The 17,490-nt window shown below is 38.8% G+C and overlaps 1 protein-coding gene across 1 annotated transcript in view; it reads left to right on the top strand.

Moving 5' to 3' along the window:
- The first annotated feature begins 1,857 nt into the window (after positions 1–1,857).
- TNFRSF11B (TNF receptor superfamily member 11b) overlaps positions 1,858–17,490 on the top strand; it is a 29,116-nt gene continuing 13,483 nt past the window's right edge. The window contains exon 1 of the mRNA XM_003933108.3: positions 1,858–2,235. Coding sequence (XP_003933157.1) covers positions 2,125–2,235 — 111 coding nt within the window. The 5' untranslated portion in view covers positions 1,858–2,124. The remainder of the gene's footprint in view (positions 2,236–17,490) is intronic.

Here is a 17,490-nt window from a genome sequence, read left to right as displayed (position 1 = left end):
CTATTTTGAGTTTTACATCTTTTATCTAATTCAATCTTTATAATAATCTTTACAATACTTTGAGGTAGATGTGATTATTATCCTCATTATAGACATTTTTTTTTAAATGGAAACACAAATAGGATAGGCAACTAGTCTGAGGTCACAGAGCTAGGAAAAAGTGGAGTTGGGGCTCAAATCTAGGTGTCTGTATACTAAGATGTTGGCCTATGTAAGTATCTTCGTAAGGTAGTATCGGAGGTACTCCCCTAGAATAATCATAACAATAGGAAATAATTCCTATGGGCCAGGCATTGTGCTGAGTTATTTTACATGCATTACTTTAGTCAATGCTCACAACTAGTGATCACCATCATTTATGTAATTCTTTTTTAAATGCTTCCATTTGCTTCCTCTTACACTTCTACAATATCAGTCTATTTTTATCTTATAGATGAGGCTTAAGGAGACGTGAACCCTTCCCAGGGTTAACATTGCAGGACTCAATTCTAAATTAGTTTTCTCCCATGTCTGACACTCACATATTGGCATCATTTTACGTTTTGAGAAAAACACCTTTAAATAATATCCTAGAAAAATATTACTCTAACAAAAACAATAATGCTGCTCTTTATATGGTGCTTCACTTCTAATGCTTGGATTGACTTGAGTCCCATGACAAGACTAAGTGTTGGTACCTCAGGTTGTAGATGTCAAAAGAAAGATTCAAAATATGAGGGGTAATTTGGAGTTATATAACTTTGTCCACACTCACTGAGCTACATTTATTCACTAGTTCACTTAAGAAACCAGCATGCTGTTATATTCTGGCCCTTGAGGGACAAAGCTGAATGACACCCCGTCTTCTGTAATTTGCACAGTGGAATAGTCTATGGATCCACTTTGAAACTGGTGGAAGGATGTCCATTGGAAGGGGTAGACGCTCTGATCCCGGTGGGCCATGCTTGCTCTCCAGGGGTCCCCTCTCCTGATTCTTCCCCTTCCTCTCCTTCAGTCTGGTGAAAGGCAGCATTTGCCCTTCTCGGGAGACATACAACTTGAACACTTGGCCCTGATGAGGAAGCAGCTCTTCAGGGACTTTTTCAGCCATCTGTAAACAGTTTCAGTGGCAAACTGAGAACTGTAACCCATGAATGGGACAATAATTTCTAAGTCATCAAGTCTAACTTCCAGAGGAACAGCTGGTGGGATTGATGTGGGAGACAGTGAATCCTAGAGCAAAGTGCTAAGCATCTGTCTATAACTTGAGGCTACTGGAAAGACCTCGAAGAGGCAACTCCAGAAGCTCAGCTCGTAGGAAGCTCCAGTACCAATAGCCCCTTGATGATGATGGTGTTGGTGAAGGAGATAGTGCCCCTCAAGTTTCTCCCTGAGCTAGGCAGTCCAATTTTCACTCTGCAGACTCTTTCTGGCTCTAACTACCCCAGATAACAATGCGTGAATGCGGAACAGCACGGGCTTTAAGGGCCAATCAGACATGAGTTAGAAAAATTCCTACTATATAAACTTGAAGATGAATGATTGCAAACTCCCTGAACAGGGCTCAGAGACAATGTCATGCATAAAGAGGGGCCTTGTAATTTGAGGTTTGCAGAACCCGAAGTGAAGGGGTCAGGCAACAGGGCACTGCGGAAACTCACAGCTTTCACCCAGCGAGCTGACAAAGTGTCTGGGACGCACTCCAGTTGCGTCCGGATCTTGGCTGAATCGGACGCTCAGGGTGGAGGAGACACAAGCACAGTGGCTGCCCAGCGTGCGCCCAGCCCTCCCACCGCTGGTCCCCACTGCCAGGAGGCCGGCCTCTGGCGGGAAGGGGCCGGGAAACCTCAGAGCCCCGCGGAGGAGACAGCAGCCGCCTTGTTCCACAGCCCCGGTGGCTCCCCTCCCATCCCCCTGCTCTCCCAGGGTCCAGACACCACCGCCCCACCCCTCAAGCCCCACCTCTCTGGGGGATCCTTTCCGCCCCAGCCCTGAAAGCGTTAACCCTGGAGTTTTCTGCACACCTCCCACCGCTCCCGCCCAAGCTTCCTAAAAAAGAAAGGTGCAAAGTTTGGTCCAGGATAGAAAAATGACTGATCAAAGGCAGGCGATACTTCCTGTTCCCGGGACACTATATATAACGTGATGAGCGCACGGGCTGCAGAGACGCACCGGAGCGCTCGCCCAGCCGCCGCCTCCAAGAGCCTGAGGTTTCCAGGGACCACAATGAACAAGTTGCTGTGCTGCGCGCTCGTGGTAAGTCCCTGGGCCAGCCGAGGGGTGCCCGGCGCCTGGGGAGGCTGCTGCCACCTGGTCTCCTGACCTCCCACCAGCGGGCCTGCGGGGAGAACGCTCCACTCGCTTCCTCCCAGGAGAGGCTTGGGATCAGGCTGGAGCAGGAAACCGCTTTCAAGCTGTGCCATGATTCCCCTAGGATGTCCTTTTACACTGCAAAGTTTCTGCTGAGTTTATGGAAGACAAGAATGAGAGAAGGTAGAGGAGGGAGGGAGAAAGAGAAGAGAAGAGAGAACTTTCTGTTTGAAAAATTTTTTAAATCATTAACCTCTGTCTTCATCTCAGAGTATTAACGCCCTCATGCAGTCCATACTGTCTTTGCTTAATGAACTTGGACTTTTACTATTAGTGGCAAAGAAGTGGTCCCTTAGATTCAGAGTAAGTTGGAAGAAGATGTTAGTCTTCTTAAAACCATTATAATTAGAATTTGGATATATTGAATATGACATGATTATTAGATTTTCTAATACAAGTATGGGAAATTTTGAATAATTTGGAGAAAAGATCTCTCACATACACTCACACTTCTTAACTATGCAACTTAATATCTGAATAAAATTTTATTGTTAAAATTGATTATTTCACTGCTCAACTTCAATATGCTGTGGAAAATATTGGCTGTATGTTAATTATGTTCTAAAATATATATGAATAATTGAAGTTCAGCACTAAATAGGGCTAAAATTGTTTTTACAATGTTATTTGGAAAAGAAAGGAATCTCTGTGACTTAGATTAACTTCTTCTATTTTTTTCTTTATTTTAAGCTTAGGTTTTAATCAGGTTAATAAGATTTGCATGTAGGTTTTTCTATGACCAATGACTTATTTTCTTTATGTCACTAGAGTGTAGAATACACAAGATGTGAATCAGACATTTATGCAAGGCTAGGAAAAGCCATATTTAAGCCATATATGTGTTTTGGATGTGTTTGAGTAAACGTTTGAATTTCAACCTCCAACCCACAAATAATGAATAGAAGGCTAGGTAGTCTTCCACTTAGGTCCTAGGATACAGAAACATAAATATGTAAATAAATAGCAAAGACACTAAAGAAACGGTAAGTTGGATAGGAGTCTATACATAAGTATGTTAATATATATATATATATATGTATATGTGTGTGTGGGTGGGTGTGGGTGTATAACTTCATCAGTATAGATACTATGGAGAGCTTTTTAAAAAGTGAATCTTTATTAAAATATAACACATTGAGAACTGTGCAAGTCATTAGTACCTCGTGGAGTTTTTCTAAGTGAGCCCTTGTGAGCTAGCACACAGATCTAGAAATACATTATCAGCACCTCAGGAGTTCCCATCACTACTCTGTCCACAGCCAGAACAATCAGTATTCTGATTTGAACACCATAGGTCAATTTTGCTTGTATTTGATCTTTCTATAAATGGAATTTATGCATTTTGTTGCATTTGACACCTTTCATTCAAAGTTTTGTTGTGAGATTCATCTCTATTATAGGATATATAATAATTTGTCCATTTTCATTGCTGTATAGTCTTCCATTGTATGGATACACCATAATTGATTTAATCATACTAGTTTGGGGCTAGTGTAAATGACTCTACTATTAATATGGGGACACTTTTATTCTTCCTAGTGCTTTTTATTTTGTCAAATATTTAATAATAAACACACTAGCAATAAGTTAAATTTCAGGATGTCCACTAAATATGTTTCTAATTAGAAGTATCCATAAATGATAGTCAAATATTTTTTATACATCATCTGTACAGGAAGATAGACATATGTGTGGATAGTACTAATTTTAGATGATACAGCATTATCAAAGGAGAAGACTTTGTATGTGTCTTAAACATAGTAAACACTTTATATAGGAAGAATTTTGCTTCCCCTTTCTTTAGCTTCTGAGATTTACTTTACTGTGAAAATGATTGCCAATGGACACTCTGTACTTAAACATAGAGTCCAAAATGCCCTTTTTAAAATCAAGATGCCATTGTAGGAACTAGGAGCTCCACAGATACTTAGTTCTTTAATAATGGGCATTCTGTATTTTTAGTAGAGACAGGGTTTCACCATGTTGAGCAGGATGGTCTCGATCTCTTGACCTTGTGATCCACCCGCCTCGGCCTACCAAAGTGCTGGGAGTACAGTCTTGAGCCACCCTGGGCATGGTGGCACGTGCCTGTGATCCCAGCTACTCGGGAGGTTGAGGCAGGAGAATTGCCTGAACCCAGGAGGCGGAGGTTGCGGTGAGCCAAGATCGCGCCATTGCACTCCAGCCTGGGTAACAAGAGCGAAACTCCGTCTCAAAAAAAAAAAATTAAAAAAAAAATAAATAATAATGGGCATTCCACTAGCACTAGTCATTAGGACAATGTGAAAAGCAAGATGTACACTATTCCTGTCCCCATGGACCCACAGTCTAATGGATAAAGGAGAATTGGCCAAGTAATTATGTATATAGAGTTGCAAAAAAAGAAACTACTAGGTGACTTGGGAATACTTTATAAAGGAAGTTTCTAGTGCAGTGGTATCATGTGGACCAAAATTCAAATACCAGTACTGCCACTTGCCAGAGAAATGACTGTGGCCAACTTGTTTCTTGAATCTCAGTTTTGTCTTCTATAAAATGATAATTACATGCATACATCCAAGATAACCACATAAAGTTTCTGTTTCATATCAACACTAGCTTCCAGCATGATACTCACAGATAACTAACTGTAGAACAATCTAGAGCTAAGTGAATTACGTAAACAATGTGCTGATGATACTCAGAGGATGGAGAGATGGCCACCTACTGTCATCCTGTAGGAGGGTTATGATGTTTCATTGTTGGAGATTTAAAATCAGATATCCTGGACCAAAGAAGTGAGAGAAGGCAAAATTGTGTAGCAAAATAGAATTCTAGGTTCTTTTTGTGAGCACAGAGGATATGCTGGTAGGTGAGCAGAGAAGGAGATAGGGATGGGATGTTGTCATTACTGCTAATGTCACAGACGTCAGCTCTCCTGGAATGTTCCTTAATGCAGTTAAGCAGGGGCCCACTCTGTTTCACTCAGGCTTAGGTTTTAACTGATGACTGAAACTTCCATCGTGTAGTATCAGAACCATTCATTGAACTTCTCAAAGCTAAGTTCTGAATTAGTGTTATGATATTAGGTGTTGGAGTGGAGAAGTGGGCAGGGAGGGAGTAGATTTATTTTTCCTCAGGAAAAATGTCTGGTCTGTCTGTTTTCCTGTAGAATAATGCCTTTTGAGGCTTTCTGTTGTTTTATTGTTGTTTATTTTGGTTTCCTCTCCCTCCCCCTAGTGGTTAAAGTTTTTGTTTGTTTGTTTTGTTTTGTTTTTAAAGAGAATGAATACTCTGAAGTTTCTAGGAAAATCTGACATAGCCTCAAGCCAAAACAGTCCTGATCCCTGTCCATAGCAACGTTCCTGGCCTGGGTCACCTAGCAACCTCCAGCACAATTTCTAATTTCAATTTAGTGTTAAATTTTACTTCTTAAGTTTAAACTATAGCTGTCGAATTCCATTGATCAGGCAAGTAAGCATTCTGCCCTAGATGGTTTATCCGGTTAGTTCTAGGAGGACAGCTGTGGCAGTGTTGATCAAAGGGAACTAAACACACACACTCAGGTATTTTTGCTCTCCTAGCCACTACCTTGCCTAATGGGTTTTGCTCTTGGCAACCCTCAGCCCCCGGCTGGGATGTTCCCTTTGTGTGAAAGCTTTTTGTAAAGAGCATTATTTTCTCTAGCATCTTATTAACCAATAGCATTTCATGTAGTTCGAGTTTCTCTTTTGCAGCCAAAAAATAAAAAGAAGAAAAAAAGACTAGGGAATATATTGAAGGGGAACAGTAATCTTACAAAAACATATGCATTAAAGCCTTGACTGATGATGCCTAGCTGCTCCTTATGTTGCTACAATGGAGCAGAGATGCCAAAATTACCAGGATATTTGTATGGTTTACCCTGTAGGGCAGTAGTTCTCAATTATATCAGATTTCTTCCCATGTACTTTTACAATAAATCCTTTGTAACAACCTCCTTCCTCTCCTGAAATGAAATTCAGAGTACATCTATTTTACCTACACATATAATTTTTAAAAATCAATATACTGGCATAACTATACTATAAAGGAGTAATAAAAAGATAGTAATTTATAATAAAATAGGCTTCACTGGAAGACATAAAGAAGTAGTGATATGCTAGCATCTTTTTGTAAAATTGCCATGAACACACCACTAGGAATAAAGACTGGGGAACATGTGTAATGTTGGTGACTCAGAAACATGGTCAGCATTGGCTTTGGTGCTGTGATTCCAGATTACTTCTATCAGTTGTTAACAGGACACTTGAATGTGTGTGGGACGTGGGGTTATTCTTCATTTGTCAGGAGGTCTAGCAGCATGCAGTCATTATGGCCAGAGAAGTGCCCCACAGATTCCTAGAACTTCTCCTAAGGGACAGCACCATCTCTGTGGCACAGTATAAGCTCTTTGCAAGCACAGATTTTTCATCTTGTTCATCTGTAGCCCCACTGTCTCCACAGCACATGACCCTAAAGGTGTGTTTCCTGAGTTCAAAGTAACTATAAAGAGATTTGTTAGGGTGTTAGATATTCTCCTAGCAATTTCCATGAACGTTCCAGCTGAATTTAGCTTACTGCCAGAGATTTCTCTTCTAATGTTGGCTTTGATCTCTTTGAAAATATACACAGAACGCCCTACCCACCTCACTAATATTTTAAATAGATTTGTACATTGCTACTCTAAAGGTTCCTATCAGTACCTTCATGAAAGCCCATTCTTAAACAAGTAACAAAACTGAACCAGCTTGATACATTGACCTTTGGAGTATAATCTAAGCCTGGCTGGGCCGCTTTTCTGGCCTTCCCATCCAGTTGAGACTGTGTGCTATCTCCTGAGTAGAGAATACAGGTATATACAGCTACTGAGTGGAGAACGAATGATACTGGGCTTGGGCATCGAGTGTTCATTTTTGGTTCAATAACTTTTATAGGTTTGTAATATGTCTCAGAGATGTCAAGTAGGCATTTAGATACAAAACATTTCAGAATGTAGGAGAAGCTTGGGCTGGAGATAAAAAAAAAAAAAAAAAATATGTCTCATTAGCCTAGAGAGGATTTTTGGAGCCATAGAGAAGGATGACTTCACTTGGCAGGAGAGAAGAGCATGAAGCCACCCCCAGAGCAGAATCCTGATATCAACAGTCTGGTAAACAAAATGCAAATATGAACAGCAGTGGCAGCCATGTTTAGAAAAGAAAACAAAAATCAAAATAAAACTTAGCAACCCACAATAGCAGGAACGAGTGAATCGGAAATCCTAGGAACATTCCTAAACTATCTATGCGAGAAGAAAGAGTGAGGTATGGCCAACTGGAAATAGATACAAGGACGGTGTTTTTATGTGACATGTAATTAGTTTTTGGAACTCAGTACCACAGAATATTTTGGGGTAACTAGCATACAAAGTCTAAAAAAAGAATCCTTTTAGACAGTTGTAAGGGATAAGAATAGTGTTACAACACATTAGGTAAGAAACTGAGTGGTACCCTCTCTCTCTCACATTTACCTGGCCTCTCTAAATGAATGTTCCAAGGCTAGAACGGTCTGCAGACACACTAAAATGGTTCCTTCCAGCTACAAGTTGACATAATTTCCGAGGTGCTTGAGTAGATTTTTTTCACTCAAATTTCTCAGAAGCACCTGAATCAGCCAGACCATAAATGGATAGAGGATGCAAGAGGAAATGAAATGTAATTCCTAAAGCCCTTCCAAAAAAAGTAATGTGCTGTTAATGGTCTTGATTTGCCAGTTTTTTGTTGTGATTAAAAAAAAAAAAGTCTCCTCTCTAGATTTATAGTCTTAATATTCATTGAAATATTATTTGATTTCCTTGAAGCCATCTTCTTTAAAAATAAAATGAATAGCCTTAAGATTTGTACTTCAATTCACACTGGACCTTTTCTGTAACAGCCTCTTAAATAATCACCAATGAAATAGGGAAATAGTTGTCCAGATTAATTTAGATTTAAGACAAGACAGTGACTCATCTCAGTTTTGTGGCTGCCTTTAGTAAATCCAGTTTTCTTCATTGGTCTTTGATCCAGAAACCTCAGTTCTCTTGCCATGTAATACTACTTTCTTGTTCAAAAATTTTTGTTTTATTCTTAGAAATATGAATATCAGTACTCTATTCCTTAACAAATTTTCCTGACCATCAATTTGGATCAATTTCACCACTACCACCATCAACAAAAAATGTAATTTAACAATTCAGTTGTGGGTCATGCTGACAACACTTTTGCAATGGCAATGGTGAGAGGAAAGATTGTCTCATTCTGAGACACATTCTTCCTGTCTTTAGGTATGCACAGAAGTCATTAATGTGCATACTTTTCATATTCCATTTAGATAAAACCCAGGTTCCAAAGTTCTCAGTTCTATTTGGTCTCTGAGCTCCAATGGGTGACTCCCTTTCTATGGGTTTTACTTCTCTCATCTCTAAAATAGAGGTGTTACAGCAGGTAATATGTGGAAGGTCTGATGTAGTTTCAAATTTTTATCACACAGACACACAGACACACACACACACGATTGACTGTGCATTATTTCCTGCTCAAAACATGCAAATATCAAACAGACATATTTATCTGTAAAAATTATGTTACAGAAACATTTTTAAATATTCTATTTTGTTGCCTTTGTGAAAGTTTTTTCTGCCCCATTAGTTCATGTAAAATAAATCTATTTAAATCAGTAAGACCACAAGATGAAGCACCTTTTGAAACGTTACCTACCTTTAGGTAGTATGACTTACGTATTTTAGAGCAACAAATTATTCTTTAAAGCCAAAAAAGAGATTTTCTCATTCTGAGAAACATTCTTCTTGTCTTTAGCCAGTATGCATAGAAGTTATAAGTGTGCCTATTTTTCATATTCCATTTAGTTAAAAGCCAGGTTCAAGACATGCCCTCAGGACTTACTGAAGAGATGTAATTATGGTCACTTGCAGTCTCCTTAGACTCACTGAGTGGAATTTTCTTTGAATTTGTATTCACAAGGACGTACTTGACAACTTCACTCCATTCTTTGGAATAAATGTCAAACCTTCAGGCAGAATAAGCATGATAATGGGTAGGTTGGCATGACCATGAACAACTACACTTGAATAATGCACCAGGCTGATAGACAGAGACCTCTGCACCCACACTCTGTTTCCTGTCTCTTTTAAAGTCCAGTAAAAAAAAAATAAAACAAGTCAACTAGATTGTGCTAAAGTAAATGCCAAACAGAAAGCACGAGCAATGTGTATGAGGATGGTGTACTTGTGAGGGTTCTTTGCCAATTGTTCCCAGTTCTTCTGCCTTCCAGAGGCTTGGTGGGATTGTGTACCCCAGTCTTCTGGGGAGGATGGGGTCGGAGAGAATGTGAATAGTTCTGGCCAGTAACTCATGAGTTAAAATGACCTAAGTCACTTCTAAATTAGGGCACTTAATAGTTGATGTATACAGCCCTCCCAAAGTTGTTTTCTTGCTCTCTCTTTTCTTCCTTCACAGCAAATCAGCAATATTTCAGATATTGGTTGCTATATCATCCTAGGTCCTGGACAGAGGACAATGTTAAGAGCCTTCAGCAGATCGACTAGGGACTTTACTATGACTGAGAAATAAACCTTCATTCTTTTTTTAAGCCAGTGAGATGTCTGAAGTTGTTTATTGGCATGGCATAAAACCCAACCAGCCTTGACTTACTCAGGAACCAAACCCCAGTTATATCTGATCACTGAGGGTAAGCAACCACAAAGAGCATTTACAAATCACAAAAGATGAACTCTGTGATTTTAGATTCTCCTTCTTCATCAAAGCTATTGTTAGAAGGATTCATGAAGAAGAATGTGTCTTCTGATGCCGAAAACTCAAAAATTCAAAATTTAGATCATATACAGGGTTAGCTGGGCTGCAAAGTGGGAAGGTCAATGGACATTCAACAGTAGACTCCAAATCAAACACCCTATTATGTGACAGTAACCAAACAGGGATCATGCTTTTCTTTTCATTGCTTTGAGTTGACCCTTCCCCTGTAGCAGTTCAGTTATCTTCATCTATACCTTCTGCCCATGTAAGCCAAGTCAAAAGGAAGAAGCCATAAAATAGACAGACGCTAATCATTTTCAGAATAGGTACTGTATTTGGACCTTCCATACCATATTTCACTTAATTTTCATGAAAAGCCTATGATACGGAGATTCGTTTCTCTATTTCAGAGACAAGAAACTGAGGTTCAGAGAAGTTAGGTAACTTTCCCTAATGTTACCCAGCTGAGAAGATTTTCTGCTCTATGCTAGTATATATCAGTTAGCCAAGTCCATTGAAAAATACCCATTAATCATTAAGGCCGGGCGCGGTGGCTCACGCCTGTAATCCCAGCACTTTGGGAGGCCGAGGCGGGCGGATCACAAGGTCAAGAGATCGAGACCATCCTGGTCAACATGGTGAAACCCCGTCTCTACTAAAAATACAAAAAATTAGCTGGGCATGGTGGCGCGTGCCTGTAATCACAACTACTCAGGAGGCTGAGGCAGGAGAATTGCTTGAACCTAGGAGGCGGAGGTTGCGGTGAGCCGAGATCGCGTCATTGCACTCCAGCCTGGGTAACAAGAGCGAAACTCCGTCTCAAAAAAAAAAAAAATACCCATTAATCAGAGGAAAACCTCTGTGGATATGCTGAACCCAGAGTTTTCCACAGGGGTTAAGAATGCCCAGGATGGGGCTCATGATCAAATCCTGGGGTGAAGTTATCTCTGTATATTTCTCGTCCTTTTTTCACCTCCTTCTTCAGCTTCAGGTGTTCACCATATTTCCTTTCTCTTTAAAAAAATTTATTTATTATACTTTAAGTTTGGGGGTACATGTGGAGATAGTGCGGGTTACATAGGTTTACACATGCCATGGTGGTGATTTACAGCATCCATTGCCCCATCATCTACATTAGGTATTTCTCCTAATGCTATCCCTCCCAATCCCCTCACCCCCTGCTATTCCTCTCAGATAAAGAATATGTGGCACATATACAGCATGGAATACTATGCAGCCCTAAAAAAGGCTGAGTTCATGTCCTTTGAAGGGACATGGATGAAACTGGCAACCATCATCCTTAGCAAACTTACACAAGAACAGAAAACCAAACGCTGCATGTTCTCACTCATAAGTAAGTGTTGAACAATGAGAACACATGGACGCAGTGAGGGGAACATATTTCTTTTCTTTAGCAATTAAATGCCCTTGCCTTAGTGGACATGAGTCTAAACTCACATTCCCTAGGTAACAGAGCATAAAGCAAAGAAATTTTCTGTTTTAGTACCTTTTAGAAAGTGCAATCCTGGAGAAGCAGGAGTAAGTGTATGATGAGTAACATAGAAAAGGAAGAACAACAAATTCAAGGGAGTAAATTACTGAGAAGCTACTGCTTAGTATAAATTGCAACTGATTACTCAATCTCATAGGACCATCTTCCAGAGAGGTTGTGTAAAGTACTGTATTTCAGGACAAGAGAGGAAGGGAGAAGCATTTATTCACTAGTATGGGTAGATAGGGGGACGAATAGATGGATGGATGGTCAAATAGGTAGGTAGATAGGTAGACAGATATGTAGTAAATCTTACAGAATTTTATGTTGTGTTGTAGTGGATCATTTATAGGTCTATCTTTTTCATGGATTGCAAGTTCCCAAAGGGAAAAGTCAGTTGTTAAAGGTGTAGGTTCAGGCAGGATAGGATTTAAATCCCAGCTTTAATGTGTGCTAGCTCTGACACCTTTGAAAAGTCACTCAACTTCTTTGAGATTCAGGTTCTTCACCTGTGAATTGGGAATAATCATATCTCATTAGAGGTGGTTGCAGAGGATGGATGAGAATAGCATGTGAAGACAGAGCTGAGTATAAAGCCCACTATACGATAATATTATAGTATACTAAGCTATTATTATTCATCATATCACCCAAGGCTTCCAACATGATGTTTCACACATCATAGACATGCAGTAAATATCTACAGGTTTAACTTGGATTCTGTTTTAGTCCATCTCTTCTTCTCGTTTCTATTCCATTTCATCACCACATGGCTTTTCATATCTAACTTTCACCAGCTGCCCATTGTCTATATTGATTGGGCTTCAACACAGGTCATTAATAACCAAAAAGGATTCATAAGGTAATGTGAACAATGGATTAATCTTCAAATAAAAGCAACTGTAGAGATAAAATGGAATTTAAAAATCGATGTTCAAAAATATCAACATACAAAAATGCATTGCCAGTTCTGAGCCAGAATGCCAGGGACTGTATCTGGAAGACCCTGAAGTAGTCATGTTACCCTTGTGCTCGTCAGGTGGGCCTAAATGAGATGATTACAATGAAAAATTCGTCTATCCCTGCTGTTGAATTGGCTTTCAAACTTGATGCTATTTCTCAAATCTGATGGTTAACAAAAGTCCAAAGGAAGAAATATTAAGATATATGAACCAAAATAAGTGTATTTTCTGCGTATCTTCTTGGGAAAGTTTTAAGCATATTCCTGTATTAGAAGTTCTCTATTCTCAGAGGGTTTTTTCATTGATATTGTTGTTTTTTGCCTTCATTTGTTAATCTCTCAAATGTTATTTGTCTACAAAATTCCCCTGAAGAAGCAAGAAACACCATACGCAAATTCAACCTAACAATTATGATTGATTTCAAACACAAACAAGTATTGCTAATTAATTTAAAATCCTTCAGACTATTACAGGAAGCTTCTGAAGGGAACACAAATTACACTGAAAGTTAAATTTTACCTGAAGACAGTTCTTCAGCCTCAAGGGAAGCAAAATAGTGTGGAATTTGGCCTAGTAACTCACCTAATAAATCATAATTGTTTATGTTTCTTTTCCCCTGTTCTCCTAGGAAAGTGGTTGGCAGCAAATCAGGTCTGTATAGATGAACAGATTTAATTCATTTGCCCTTCCTGCCTTACCTAGAGACATAATCCTCAGCCAAACTACTGGCTATTGTGAAAACTATTAAGCAGTGGTAGACTCTCAGGTGGGGAACTGGCAGCAGTAGATAAACCTCTCCCATGAATTGTCTGCTCTTTTCACACATTCACCTTTAAAATGGAAATTAAGAACAAATGGAACAGTACAAACAAAACACCATGTGAAATCAAAGATGCTTTAAAAACCATCTTCCTTTAGGCACATTCCGTCATCACTATCATTTCACAGATGAGAAAATTACAGGCTTTGTGCTTGTCCTTGCAAATGTCCTTTAAATTGTGACTATTTATTTGCATCTGTGTAATTCCAATGATCCTAATAATATATAATCAATATGTCTATTGATTTGAATACAGTTAGATATATTGAATATTTGCCATGTGTAAGACACCATGCTACGTATTTAAGAAATATGGAGACAAATTGTTTTCTAACTGAGTATTCTAAGCGAAGTCCTGGAACTGCCTTGAGTCATGTGTCCTACACCAAGAAAATGATGCCAATTGGGAAAATACTGAAACTAATTTATCAACAAGTCCAAGGTGCTTTTTCCTGGAGAAAAGAACAGGGTAGATAATGAACATATGGTACAATTTAGGTGTATTACTTCATACGGCACAAGAACCTTCAAAATGTCTCCAGAAATGAGTCTGATTTGAAATGTCTCCCAGTGCCTATCTCCTGTGTAATTAGTATGTGTAATGATGTCTCATGATTGTCTGACCCTTATTTTCTTATCAAGTTTATGTCCCTTTGTTGATTTGAAATATAGCAATTGTAATGGGGTAGGTAAAAATAAGGCTTATTCTCATTATAGAGGTGATATCATGGTTAATAAGTAGTGGTGGAGCTCAGTTTGTAATTGTGGCATGCATATTCTACATGCAGGTTTCCCACTGAAAATGCTTTTGTTAATTCTCATTGATCAAATTGCCAAGCTGTGCACTTTTCAGAATTTACATATTCATTACCCATTTAGCATCCTTCTTAAAAGTCTCTGTGCTATCTCTGCTTTTTTTAATCCTTCGCTTTTTCATCCTACCTCACAAATGTTTGTAAGTCTCAAAGGTTAACACTGCTGTCCTTTTTGGCTTGTACATAATTTACTTGGGTAATGTCACTCCACTCTCTCTGCTTCTAGAGAACTCTATGTGCTTCTAACCATGAAATCTGTGTCTTCAGCTGTTTTTCTGTTCTGAGTTCCCAATATATACTTTTAATTGTCTACCAGACATCATCATTTGAGTCTCAATAGAAGGCAGATAGACGTTCCAAACCAAATTCATTCTCTTTCTCTGTAACTGTTGGCTCTTCCTGCTGTCAGTAATTAATGGCAACACCACATACCTACTGGCTATAATTTATGGGTGTGCTTTTCAATTGCTTCTTAGCACCACCCTTCCCAATGAATCAGCCAACATGTCATATCTGTTCCTTCTTCTCTTTCTCCATTACCAGTGCCCCTCACAATTTCCAAACTGTTTTTCTGTTGAGTCATTTATTGCTCTTTTTTTCTCTACTTTTATGCCTCCAATTGTTTTGCAGTGATTTGTGAATATTTTGCATCAGAATTGGCTTTTGGATGCCTGTTTACATTAACTTACTTAACTCCACCACTTACCCATGTTCTCAGAACATAGCAGTTGTTTCAATAAGTGCATGAATAAATGAATTATTTGAGGAATGAAGGAAAAGGGGAGAGGAGCTGTAATATAAGACTATAAAAAAATCAAACTGACACTCAGGAAAAGAGTTTGTTTTTGATAACTTTCATAACATATACTACAAGAGATCTTTAGTAAATCCACCATGGTACATATCCTGGATGTTTCTTTTCTTGGCTAAGACAAACTGTAAACTGACATGGTTTTCAAACTGACCAGAAGTTTAGCCAACTCTGGGTAGTCTTCAAATAGTTCTTTGCGGCAAAGATCATGACGAGGGATCACAAAAGGAACTCCCAAACCAAGTGGTTATTTCAGGCTTCGTGTGGGCTTCTTTTAATGAATTTCCATAAATGGAAACCCACTGTGTCACTCATGGTTCTGCATACACAGAGCAAGCCCAGTAGTATGGGATTGGCTGCATTGCATAATGCAAAAACAAACTTGCTGGAGGAAGTATATGCTTTTGTTTTTTAGGAAGAGGCTTATCAGTGGAATTCTCTAGTCAAATCAATCGTGATTTGAGAAATTTTCAACCCAGTAGCTTTAAACAAGAGCTAGTCTTAGCACAGAGAAAAGTCAAGTTCAATATATCTGGGCTTGAGGAAGGCTGTGATTGATTTCCTAACATTGGTTATCTTTAACTTTATACACTTGAGACTGAATGAAAACTAAGCACTTCAGGGCTTACTCTTGGACTATGCACGAAGGCAGTAGTGTAAGGGAAAGCATTTGGTAAACATTAAAGGAAGTGACCAAAAAATTCATTTTATATGGCACACGCTCTAAGTTTGAATTCTGCCTGCACTAATTACTATGCTGTGAAACAAGTTAATTACCTTGACTCATTTTTATAGCTGGTGGAGACTTAATGATAACAATAATGATTAAACATTCTAAAGTAGATACAAACCAAAATATTATATTCATTGTTTACTATTCCACTGTCTGGCACAGAGTAGCTTTAATATATGTACAGTTGAATGAAATAGACAAAACAGGCCAGGTATGGTGGCTCACACCTATAATCCCTGCACTTTGGAAGGCTGAAGCAGGCAGATCACTTGAGCCCAGGAGTTCAAGACCAGCCTGGACAACATAGCAAGACCCTGTCACAATAAAAATAAAACTGAAATAAAAAAAAAACAAAATTCCGTGTTCAATATACTCCTTCTTTCCTTCCTGCATATACCGTTATGACAATTTTTCTACTTCTTAAATATGAGGAATTATCATTAGAAATTTGTATGTTTGCGACCAACAGTTGAGTAACTGAAAAATCAGCTAAGCACATTTAATTAAAATTATACACATAGATCTTAAATATTTTATTTTGACTTAAAACATTTAAGTAAGCATTCATTCTTCTCTATTTCGAGATACAACTAAATCCCTTCTTGGAGACTGTGTTTGCTAAGTCTCACACTGTCTTTATTACAAACCCTTTTCTATAATTATTATCTGTCCATTCAGTTTTGGAACTTAAAGATAGTTATGAAACTAATTGATTAAATGATCCTTCTAGATGTTTTCACTATTTTAACAGTTATCTCACCTACTCCAAATTATAGAGTAGGTTGTTTTTCGTGTGTTTTATTTTTATTTTTATTTTTTATTTTTATTTTTATTTTTTTTGAGACAGAGTTTCGCTCTTGTTACCCAGGCTGGAGTGCAATGGCACAATCTTGGCTCAGCACAACCTCCACCTCCTGGGTTCAGGCAATTCTCCTGCCTCAGCCTCCTGAGTAGCTTGGATTACAGGCATGTGCCATCATGCCCAGCTAATTTTTTGTATTTTTAGTAGAGATGGGGTTTCACCTTGTTGACCAGGATGGTCTCGATCTCTTAACCTTGTGATCCACCCGCCTCGGCCTCCCAAAGTGCTGGGATTACAGGCTTGAGCCACTGCGCCAGGCCTCGTGTGTTTTATTTTGAGGGTAAGGGAAGGGCTTCATTTTTATCAAGTCATTCCAAAGCATTCCATTTACTTTTCATTGGAAAATAATTTTTTTTTCACACTCATGTTTGTTGAGTTAGGTAATATTTAATTGAATTACCCAATTATAGTTACAAGCACAACTAGCATGAACAGTTTCAGAACTGACTTTTGTTAAGCATACAAGTCCACTGGTAGGATCAAGCATGAGCTGGCTTGCTAGAAGGAAGGCATAACTGATAGGCTGGGGCATCAGGTGGTGTTACAGAGCGAATGGAAGGCAAGATGAATCTGAAAAGAGGATGTTTTCTGCTGTAAAGAAGGGTTTCACAAATAAAACAAGGTGGAACAAGAAGTATGAAGGGGGTTAGAACAAGACATTTATTTCCAAGTTTACTGGGTAATTAAACTATGAAACCAAAGGATAATACAAGGTAGAGCTAGAAAAGGCATTAGAGAACAGCTAATTCAACTCACCTACCATCTTTACCTACTACCATGGTCTACTGGCATTTGATACATGAGAAAAGATGCTTAAGCTTAAAATGGAAAATTCTTTAACAATGCTCAACAT

The sequence above is a fragment of the Saimiri boliviensis genome, chromosome 15 (genome assembly GCF_048565385.1).
Source record: "Saimiri boliviensis isolate mSaiBol1 chromosome 15, mSaiBol1.pri, whole genome shotgun sequence".
Classification (NCBI taxonomy): domain Eukaryota; kingdom Metazoa; phylum Chordata; class Mammalia; order Primates; family Cebidae; genus Saimiri; species Saimiri boliviensis.
The sequence above is the reverse complement of the archived record's forward strand: the minus strand, read 5'-3'. Positions and strand labels throughout refer to the sequence as shown.